The sequence below is a fragment of the Fomitiporia mediterranea genome (genome assembly GCF_000271605.1).
Source record: "Fomitiporia mediterranea MF3/22 unplaced genomic scaffold FOMMEscaffold_4, whole genome shotgun sequence".
NCBI lineage: Eukaryota > Fungi > Basidiomycota > Agaricomycetes > Hymenochaetales > Hymenochaetaceae > Fomitiporia > Fomitiporia mediterranea.
In genome coordinates, this window is record NW_006760389.1 from 4,409,894 (window position 1) to 4,420,496 (window position 10,603).

A 10,603-nucleotide genomic window follows, 5' to 3' on the forward strand; every position below is an offset into this window, starting at 1 on the left:
CTACTTTTTCTACTTTTTCTACTTTTCTTACTTTATTTACTTCTAATCCTACAGTGTTTATTGAATTAAAAGTAGTCATTAAAAAATCTGAGTTATAGCCCTTTAGTGTTACATTTACTGTTAAGTCTTTACAAAATCCTAGAGTATATAGTTAGAGTCTGAGAGTTCTAAAGTGACTTCCAGATTTGTAGAAAAGGCTTCTTACTATAAATCCTACTTGTTACTCATTATTACTCTAATAACCTAATGAATATACTATTATTTCTGTAGACAGTTCTTAATCTAGTACTCTAACTTTCTGTAGACAAAGTATACTCTTTACTTTCAGGCTTCTTTAATGTTTATCAGAACAGATTAATTACAAATTACAGGCAGATTAATTTAAGAGTTTAGAACTGTTAGAGTTAAATGTATGTATAAACATTCTGTACAAACTTAATATATCTAAGCTATAACTTAGTTGAAGGAAATAGTATGTGTCTTCTACTTAGTATAAGTAACTAGTTCTAATATTATTCTGAGAATCTTATTAACTAGTTCTAGGTGAAGAGCTTTTTTAAGTATTCTAATAAGAACATTATTAAACCTGAGTATAAATCCTACCTTCTAGGCCAGAATATTGAACTCCTAAAAGAAGGTATTAGTAGAATGTTTGCTCTGTTACAGAGACACAAGCTTGTTCTACACATTACACTTCTTATTCAGATTAATAAAGGAAGTACAGAGCTGTCCTATAAATTCCAAATATGACTCATTGTTCTAAAGTCAGATTAGGCTTCTAATCTAATATCCTTCAATCCAGTTTTAGGCCTAGGTGGCTGTGTTACCTTCCTTTATAAAGGAGAGGACAAATAGGACACAATTAAGATCTAAGAATAGATTAGTCAAAGTAGTAGTTACATATAGTTTGACTTAGTACTAGAAGTCCTTAAAGTGTTACTTATTAAAGTCTAAAGGGTAGACTATATACACTTTCTTTCTAAAACAGGTTGTAACTTCTAAAACAATTAGAACAGGTTCTAAAGAGGCTGAGAGTATATAGTTAGTAAAAGCCTCTTAGATAGAGGTCTATACATATTAAGCTAGTTCTACTTGTAACTACTAATCTAGTAGGATAGTAAGGGTAGCAGTCAGTGTAGGAGGGTTTATGTTTATACTACAAAGGAATCAGTACTAAACTAAAAGGGGTAATGAATAGAAGAAGGGTGGCAAAAGTTTAAAAGGATTTAAAAAGTTTAAAATTTAAAAATGTAAAAGGGTTAGAACAAAGAAAAGAGATTAACACAATAGTAAGTACTAATACTTAAAACATAGGAGAGTTGTAGAGTAGTAATAGATAGTCTTAATCTAATGTTAGTAACAGTGTAGAGGGGACCTAAAGGCTTAGTAAGAGGACTTAGGCTACAACTATCTTATATAACAGAAATACAGAATATAAGTACTAGAACATAGTTAGAACTCATAGAACAGGTGGAGAGAGAGAGTAAGACAAGAGTAGAGTATATAGAGTAAGTCTAAGAGTACAGGACTACCTAGAGTAAACAAGATTAAGACTACAGAACTAGTCTAATCTTGTACACCTATATATACTAAACTATACAAGAGTACTTAGAAAGTATGAGTTACTAAGAATAATAAGCTATAAAGAATGAAAGAAAGGAAGGTCAAAGATAAAGGTACAAAGAATAAAGGGATGGACAAAGGGTAAAAGACTATAGAATAAACAAAGAATAAAGGGGTAGTTAAAGGAATAGAATAATAAAGTAAGGAAGGGTAGTAGTAAGAGTCAGTATACATATAGTCTATAGACAGTACTTCTGAGGGACAGAAGTCCTGAGTTCCAGTATAGAAGAGTGTAGAACCCTTAGAACTGAAGGTATAAGAGTAGAGAATTGTAACAAGTGGTTCAAGGAGTAGTAATAGTTTAAGGACTAGTGAATGACAGTATACCTTTAAAGTTAGAGTAGAAGAAGTAGCAACTATTTGTTGTTCTATAATGTTACTTATGTAATTCACACATTAGGCATTTTACAATTTCTTACCTTAAAAAATAACTTACATAATGTTAAATATAATTCATAATTTAATTTACTATTTTTGGTTAATAGAAATTGTAAACAACATTTAAAAATTTCTTTAGACAAAAACTATAAATTAATTTTGGCATATCTTTATTTGTGAAATCTTAAAATAAATGAGAATAATTATTTAAAACATAATTTGAAGTTTCTTTTAAAACAAAATTATAAATTTTCTTTCAAATTTTAAGACAAAAAACATTTAGAATTTCATTTATAATATTAAATCTTATAAAATATTAAAAGAAATTTAAAATTTTACCTAGAGAAGAAATGCCAAAAAAAATTTAAAATTATTTCAAAGTAGGCAGTCAGTAGACAAGTAATAGGCAAGTAATAGGTAAGCAATAGGTAATCAGTAGGCAATCAATAGGTAATTAATGGGCAACTACCAAATGAAGCAAAAATGTCTTTATTTGGTAGTTGCTTATTGATTGCCTATTGATCACCTACTGATTACCTATTACTTACCTATTGCTTACCCATTACTTGCCTAGTGATTGCCTATTGATTGCCTACTCTAAAATAATTTTAAATTCTTTATAGCATTTCTCTCTCAAGTAAAATTTTAAATTTATTTTAATATTTCATTCAATTTAATATTATAAATGAAATTTCAAATTTTTCTTGTTACTAAATCTGAAAGAAAATTTATAATTTTGCTATAGGAAAAACTTTAAATTATGTTTTAAATTATTATCTCCATTTATTTAAAGATTTTACAAATAGGGAAATGTTAAAATTAATTTCTAGTTTTTGTATAATAAAAATTTTAAATTCTGTTCAGAGTTTCTGCCAACCAAAAATGGTAAACTAAATTACAAATAATGTTTATCATTATGTAAGTTATTTCTTAAGGTAAGAAATTGTAAAATGCCCCATGTGTCAGTCAAGTTACTAATTATTCACGTGACTTCCAGCATAGCAGCTGCGACCTACTCCGAGTCCTTAGCCTTAGACTCCTAGCACCCTCCTATAGTGTTATTCGTCGTGTCCACTATGTCCGATAACACCGCCTCGTCCATCCTGACTGAACATGGTGTTGAAGCGCACGAAGTCGATAGGCGGAACAACTCGTACAAGGGATCTTTAGCCGTGTTGTATGACAAGACCTGGACGTCGCAAAACGCGCTTTCAGTATTTGCCCTCGCAGACATTGTTCGTGACACACAGGAGGAGGACCGCACAAGTGAAACAATTCCGGAGAAGGCTTGCGCACTAGGATGGGGCGTTGAAGGTGAGGTTCCATATGTCTTGTTTTTCCTTTTGGATGCCGTGGAATTTTTGTGCGGGATGAGTATCGTAAAATGTTGTCCAGGATCTTCTATGCCTTTGGCGAAGGCTTTGGCGCGCGAGCTGGCTATGCACCAGACGAAAGGATTGAAGACATAGAATTATTTCCTCCACACAATCCTTTCATGGGGCTGGACGTTAAATTAGTCCGGCAGAGGGATATAATCTGCGGACTTATTATCACTGGAACACCCGGCATTGGTGAGAGAAGCAACTTCCAGTTACTGTTGTTTCTTTTGTTGAACTGCACTCATTCGTATTTCAGGGAAAACATTATTTCTTTTGTATGTGCTTGCACTACGCCTTCTTGCACGGCAAACGACTGTCCTGCAGTTGAAAAAGAACGAGTTCATAATATTCGAAGCAGCCGGCGTGTTTTCCTGTGAGAAGATGAATGCAGGCATCCGATTCTTACCAGAACATACCTGGTTCCTGGTGGATAGCAATAGGGAAATTATCGAACCGCCTGATCTGTTCCTTGAAGCTTGTTTTTTAAGCTCACGGAGGCTGATTGTGGCAGCTTCACCACGAGAACAACGATTCGCTTTCACGAGCAAATGCGGTTGGATTGTGACTAAATGGATGTATCCGTTCGAGTCTTGGGAATATATTGCAGCGTAGGTCGCTATTCTCCTTCAGCATGAAAACAAATCGTATAACAATAATAATTCCAATAGGCGACATTTTCAACTTACCGATATTCCACCAACGGAACGCCAATTGCAGCTCTTCTTCCGCGAATGGGGTCCTAATGCCCGTGCAGCATTCGAGTACGCTGGAAGGATACAAAAGAGAGGTTATACAGAGCATCGTGCGTGTGCGTCGGGAAGGCCTGAGCAGTACGATTAGGATGATGAGCAGTGGCTATTTTTATACCGATAACTCTCACAAGACGCTCATCGCAAAGCCTAGTGGCAATGCTCGTTCTGATTTCTATGTCGAATTCGCTTCCAAGTCAGTTGCAGATCTGGTAATTAAGACGTTCTGGAGGATGGAGGAACAAAAGGCCCAGGAACTCTACCGATTCTTCTTGGAAAGTCCCAAAGCCAGAGCAGCTGCTGGTTACCTATTGGAGGCAATTGCAATGATTAGTTTTCAGAAGGGTGGGGTGTAGCAAATGCAGTCCATGAAGAAGAGCAAAAAGCAAGGCCATGGATAATCAACAAAGGCTGCTTGGGTACACAACCCAGCTGCAGCAGAGTACACATTGCTTATTAGGTACAAGGGCAGTCCAGTGAGAATAATGAGGACTGCAGACTATTCTCCAGGAGAAGGAAATTTGCAGAAGTGGCTCGTGTCAACATCAGTTCTAAGGACGCAATGACAATGGAGGGTGTCATGTACATTCTAAAGTATGCCAATCATCTTACATTTGATGCTTGGATTTTTAACCCGCAAAATGGCAATATGGTGGCTATCCAGTTTACCTGCCAAATGTTGCCTCATAACCTCAACTCTAAAGGATTTGAGTGGTTTGATCGTCCTGAGGTCAAGAGTCTTGATGTTATTATTGTATCGGATGAACGTGGTGGAAAGAAGGTAGAAACAGTCACAGAGAATGTTGAGAAGATACAGAATGTGTATTGTTTGATAATGTAGGTTGATTGAACCTTCGGATAGCTTCCTCATACAATGGCTGTGTATAGTGTGTAGACTTCGTTCAGCTCGGAAGAAAGGGAAGTTTTTTTTTTTACAAATCTAGTATGATTTGCACTGCCTTGCGAGAAAGAGACCGGTTCCTGGCATTGCGTGTGGTTAGAATTGAAAGAATATAGATGAGGCTGTGCTTTGTGATCAAAGAATTACTAAATTGAGGCGATACAGTCCAAATCGCTCTTCCGTCAACCAGTACAGCAGCTAGTCACAACAAAGCGTCCTGCATACCAGGAGGACAGCCTTCCGCCTTTATAGACCTTGCCAGTACTGCCGTTGTCCACCTCTTATCAATAACCATTGCTTGTAGCCTCTTCAAAGCACAATCTCGAAGTGAGACAACCAACTCACATTATACCAGTACCAGTCTCTGTCTGCCCTGTTTCTTGATCCAGACCATGCCTGCTCCTGTAGACATAACTCGAATAGCAGAAGAAGTGAGTAATTAATCATCATAATAGTTATTAATCACTGATTGAATGTTTTTACCTTGAATGCTACTACTCCTGGGGGATTGTTAGCATGCTGAGTTATCTCGAAACATCGCGAGCTACGATGATGCGCCTGCTGAGTTACGTGATACGTGTGATCTACTGGAAACCATAGAGCGCGACTTGAGCGTACGAGAGTCGCGCATGAAGAAGTTGATTGAGAAGAGGTGAGTTTCAATTATATGACTACTGTCTGTATGTGCCACTTACGAAGTGGTGGACTGCGAACATAGGAAAGCAGAGCACAAGGATCTTGACAAGCTACAGCGAAGTAGCACAAAACGATTTTTCACGAGGATAAAGCATGGAGGGAAGGAAGGTCTTGAACGCAAGCTGGCGAAGGAGGAGCGAGAATATATTGAGGCCGCACAGAATGAACACAACGAAAACATGGCTCTTTCAGAGCTCAAGGCAGCTGCGGAAGATGCAAGGACGAAGGTAAGTCACCATCATTCCATGTGAGAGTTGCTAGTGCTTAGATTGTCATTAGAAAGCCGAGCTTGAATCGAAGGTATCGCTTCGGAAAGAAATGTTACGGAAGCTCAATGAGCTATATGAATCTGCGTTTGACGGACCATCCCCAGGTGCGTTTGAATCTGCGTTCGTTTACAGTAGTATATTGATGTACAAATCTTTAGACTTTCCTGAGGAAGATGCAGCTGAAGGTACGTGTAAACTAGTTCAATTATCGACAAACTGCTCAATTGTAGTTGGAACTACAGATGAACTTCACGAAGCTGAAGTGAACTTTGAGCACGTGTGTCTTTTGCTCTTTCATTTTCTTAACCTGTTCTGACGACTATGGCTTTATGTATAGGTGCAAATGAGATTCAGTCATGAGAAGAACGTCCTCGACATTCTCGATCAAGCAGCTTCGTGCGCAAATCAGGCCCAGTTAGCACTGCAAAATGTATGTTGTAGAACCTTCCATAGAAGAAACTATTCTCATCCTTTTCATTAGGCGAATCTTTCAGCAACCTATGATACATGGCAAATTGGTGGTGCATGGGCTCAAATGGCGGAAGCAGACGATCTTCTCCGTGCTCAAACGTTGGCTGCACAAGCACATCGCCTGATGCAGCGTGCGAGAGGCTTGCAACCGCTCGTGCACCCTATTCTTCCTGGAAAGATAGTATCGCCGTGAGTATTGCAGAAATGAATGTCGTGGATGTCTAACTCAGTGAGTTGTAGTGAATGGGTTCACGTCGTCTTCGACAACATGTATACTGTAAGCTGTTTCATTGAATAATTTACATGCTGCTTTCTGACAAGCGGATATTATTCAGGATTTCATGTTCCAACGTAAGTTATATCAAAGGTATTGACTGTTGAATTTGTTCTAACTTCCCCTAGAAAAAATCAAGCAGTCTATTGGATCTGTACGTGATTATCAACAAGCAATCGATCGGGAATGTACTGCGAGTGAAGAGCGAGTTAAGAATCTCACGCAGGAGGCAAAGGATGCACGCGAATTTTTGACTTCGCGTCGTCGACAGCTCGTTGCAATTCGTCGAGAGATCTTAGCACGCATCCGAGAGGATGGTGGGGTGCGAGTGTTTACTCATTCAAGTGCGGACGGACTAGCCGACAGAGGTACTGATGCACCACAACTACCGACGTACGCCCGCCAACCTGAGGAAGGTTCACGGATACTTGCTTCGGGTGATAATCAAGGACTTGTCTCAATGCCAGTTCCTGTGCACGAAGAAAATCCGTGCCACCACAATACAAGGCAGATCCTGATGTACCGCCGTCCTTTCCGAAGGCAGAATCAATTCATGAACATCTGCAAGTCGAATCTTTAGTGGCATCATCCTTTAGCCAGACCCGAGAAATCGCCCCTAGGACACGTACAAATTTATATGCTCCTCCCCCTGGCCCTCCCCCTCCATCCTCTTCTCAGTTCAATCGATCCTCAATGCTCAGAATGCCGGAAGCTTCGTTTCATATCGGTCCATCCGTTGGCACGACACCTCGATCATACAGTGGTAATGGACACGACGATGCTGAAGATAGTACGGATAGACTTGGCACTGGGTCTTCGTCTTCGTCAAAGGAGAGGGTAAATGAAAATGATAACGGCCAGGGTGACCAACCGCGGATATCATTTGCCTCGAATAATCCGTATCGTTGCTTGTGATCCCTCGTGTCTGGATGACGTGATGACATGTATCTGAGATGCAGTGAGTCACTTTCCCGAGATGTTATAGTTTAGAGTTCGTCCATTCCACGGCTAGTACCCTTGTATTGTTAAATTATTCAGTATACCTGCTTTAAACTTCTTCCTATTCATTCTTGAGCATATGATTTATTGTAGTATGTATGATATCTCTGTATCACCTTACTATATGGAGTTTGGCATCTTGGACATGTGGCAGTTACGTGCCCCACCTTGTTGCTTATTCTCAACACGAAATTACTCATCCGAGCGGAATCGAACGGAACTAAACTAGAGTTTGTGTCGATGGCCGACATGCAACGGCGGATTCATCGGAGCTATTACTGGCTTGGTGGGATTGAAGAAAATCAAGCATTTAATCTCCAACTCTTTCTTCAAAAAATCATTCACTGACCATGTTAGATCACTGGAGGTGTGAGGAACGGTATAAATTCTGAAATGTTTAGGGTCCTGAGTGAGGATTTGTCATGCACGATTTGTCAATGGCTTTAAAGATCCGCTTCTCGGTTGCGTCATACCGAAGGGTCAGCTTGCATGTCTCACTCTTACGATCATTCCAGCGGTGCTTACCGAGTTCATTCTGACTATCTGACCTGACTAAACCGAGGATTCTACCTTCGCGACTCTGTCCGAATCGCGCCATCATGACCACGTTAGTCGGGTTGGTCATCCGATTCAGCTTGCATGCGCGAACAAGCTTTGGAGGCCGCCCCGAAACTGTCTTGCATGTTCGAGATCGTTCGGCTTTGGCCTCCTGACTGAATCCATGGACTTGGATCCTTCCGAGAAGGATAAAAGGGCAACCAACTCAAGGCTCTTACCGTTATCTTTTTGAACTTCTACCAAGTCCCCTCTCACCCGAGCAGTGTCTCTTAGTCCAGCTCTCCTATACTTGCCTATTGACTCGCAACATCTTTTGACAATGGGTTTCGCTTCATTTGTATTCCACCGCGCTATCCTCTATTCTCTTCTGGTAAGGGTTTAACAATGTGAGAAGTCAACAAGACTCACCCCTTGTCTGTGTTTTCTTAGTGGGTTGCCGCTGTGATTGAGCTAGGGCTGACAGGCTGGCGCGTACACCACACAAAGAGTACAGCAAGTTTTTATGGTATGTCTTACCATTCTCTTTACTCCTCCTTTGGGACTAAAGCTTATTTGTATGCCATTAGATCCAATCGTAGTCGCACTTCTCGTTTCTTCTATCCTCACAATTATTTGGGTTCCGATCACCACTTTCCTTCACGTATTCAAATCAAAGTCACTTAGCGCAGGAGAAGGTTACAAGCCTTTGCACTTCGAGTCGGCAGGAAACACCATCCTGTGGATAATGTGGCTTATTGAAGCTGCTATCGCAACTGTACGTACTAATGTTAAGTGATCGGCTTTAATACTAATAACTCGATTATTTGTAGCATAAATGGCCTACAAGGGCGTTTACAGGCTCCGGCCGTGATGGGCATGTTTTGCTCACACTTGTCGCATTCGCATGGATTAACTTCGGCCTGCTGTCATTAGCCAAGGTAGTTGTTGCGACACACTACGCGTATCTACGTGGTGCAGCAGGTACGGCAGGTGCTACGCATCATGAAAAGCGAGAAACCTCTGCATAAGGTGTTTCAGCTCTTTCGTCTTGTAGTTTGTGTTCTGCTTCCTACTTAGATTGTCTTGAATCGATTCGGTGTCTTCATTCTGCTTCATGCACGCTGATTCTTTGTCTGCCTCTTTGCCTGTCTCTTTGGTATTAATTCATTTTGCACTTTATTAACTGTACCCACGTTTCTTGACACGACTCCTTTGCATCACAAGTAATTGCATGTATAAATATATGTTGTCACTATACAATATAATTTGCTTTAACGATTACGGAGATCTTGACATAACCAAGCCCCTTATTTTTTTTGGTGCCATATAACGTCATCCTATTTTGAATGTACGGCTACACCATCTGAATAAAATTTCCGGATCAAAACATATTTATCAACACAGTTGTTGCATTTCAGGGCAGTCTTCGCATTCCCAGTCTTATAGAAATCAATTGGAACGTTGACGCAATATCCGTCATGTAAGGAATGAATCGTTGTAGTTGTAGAGCACCAGGGAGCGCCTGAAAAATCTGCAATCGTTCATATGCAAAGAATAAAGAAGTAAGGAATACTCTACATCACCACCAGCTTCTGAACCTGGAATGTGGGCATCAGATCCATGCTTGTATTTGTTATCAGAAACGCTAGCAAACAGCAAAGGCGTCAACCTAGTCTCAGCAGACAAGAAATCAACACTGATTCAATAGACACAGACAGAGAAACTGAGGAGGTACATGAAGTATCTGAGATAAGCTGGGTTAGATTATACTGTGAGGGTTTTTAATTCTCAACTTAGTGCTTCTGGTTGATTAAACATAACAGAACTCTTTTTATGTGTATATTCTGTTCAGATTATTTGTCTAGTTACTAGTAAGGCAGGGTGCAGAATACTGCAAATATGCACCATGCATCACACTCGAGTGTATAGAACAAACAAAGTTAGATTGATGTTTATTCAGAAGTCTTATACAGTGATCACAGCTTATAATATTTATAACCAACAGCAAGCAAGGTTCTGGTGAGTGATGATAATTGCTTCGACCGAGCGGCAAAATATTGTTATTACTGACTCGTAGTGCTCCGCACGTAGCGTATACGCATACACACGTATAATTACGGGCGTAAACTGGGTCAGCAGGACCCATATACAATACACTACTTCTGTATACAGTATATACAGCATATACGCTGTGCCAAATATAACAAGATACTTTACATTAAAATAGCTCATAAAAGTACACTATCATCTTTCAAAACAAATGCTTGATATTACTGAGCTAAGAAAATGTATTGTAGTACTGTTTACACACAGAAATAAGACAGTTG

The 10,603-nt window shown here is 39.6% G+C and overlaps 3 protein-coding genes across 3 annotated transcripts; all 3 read left to right on the forward strand.

Annotated features, from left to right (window-relative positions):
• Positions 1–3,058: 3,058 nt before the first annotated feature.
• FOMMEDRAFT_139750 (uncharacterized protein) lies at positions 3,059–4,755 on the forward strand. The gene is made up of 3 exons (XM_007265013.1): positions 3,059–3,572; positions 3,637–3,988; positions 4,049–4,755. The coding sequence occupies exons 1-3, from the start codon at positions 3,386–3,388 to the stop codon at positions 4,218–4,220; spliced, it is 711 nt and encodes a 236-aa protein (XP_007265075.1). The 5' UTR covers positions 3,059–3,385; the 3' UTR covers positions 4,221–4,755.
• Positions 4,756–5,422: 667 nt separating this feature from the next.
• On the forward strand, positions 5,423–7,655 carry FOMMEDRAFT_154528 (uncharacterized protein; the record flags this gene model as incomplete). The annotated part of the gene is made up of 12 exons (XM_007265014.1): positions 5,423–5,461; positions 5,546–5,682; positions 5,749–5,953; positions 6,006–6,099; positions 6,154–6,180; positions 6,238–6,272; positions 6,333–6,425; positions 6,477–6,655; positions 6,707–6,743; positions 6,802–6,817; positions 6,869–7,133; positions 7,190–7,655. The coding sequence occupies 12 exons, from the start codon at positions 5,423–5,425 to the stop codon at positions 7,653–7,655; spliced, it is 1,593 nt and encodes a 530-aa protein (XP_007265076.1).
• Positions 7,656–8,223: 568 nt separating this feature from the next.
• Positions 8,224–9,554, forward strand: FOMMEDRAFT_18889 (uncharacterized protein). The gene is made up of 4 exons (XM_007265015.1): positions 8,224–8,667; positions 8,727–8,802; positions 8,864–9,051; positions 9,107–9,554. The coding sequence occupies exons 1-4, from the start codon at positions 8,617–8,619 to the stop codon at positions 9,302–9,304; spliced, it is 513 nt and encodes a 170-aa protein (XP_007265077.1). The 5' UTR covers positions 8,224–8,616; the 3' UTR covers positions 9,305–9,554.
• The last annotated feature ends 1,049 nt before the right edge of the window (positions 9,555–10,603 follow it).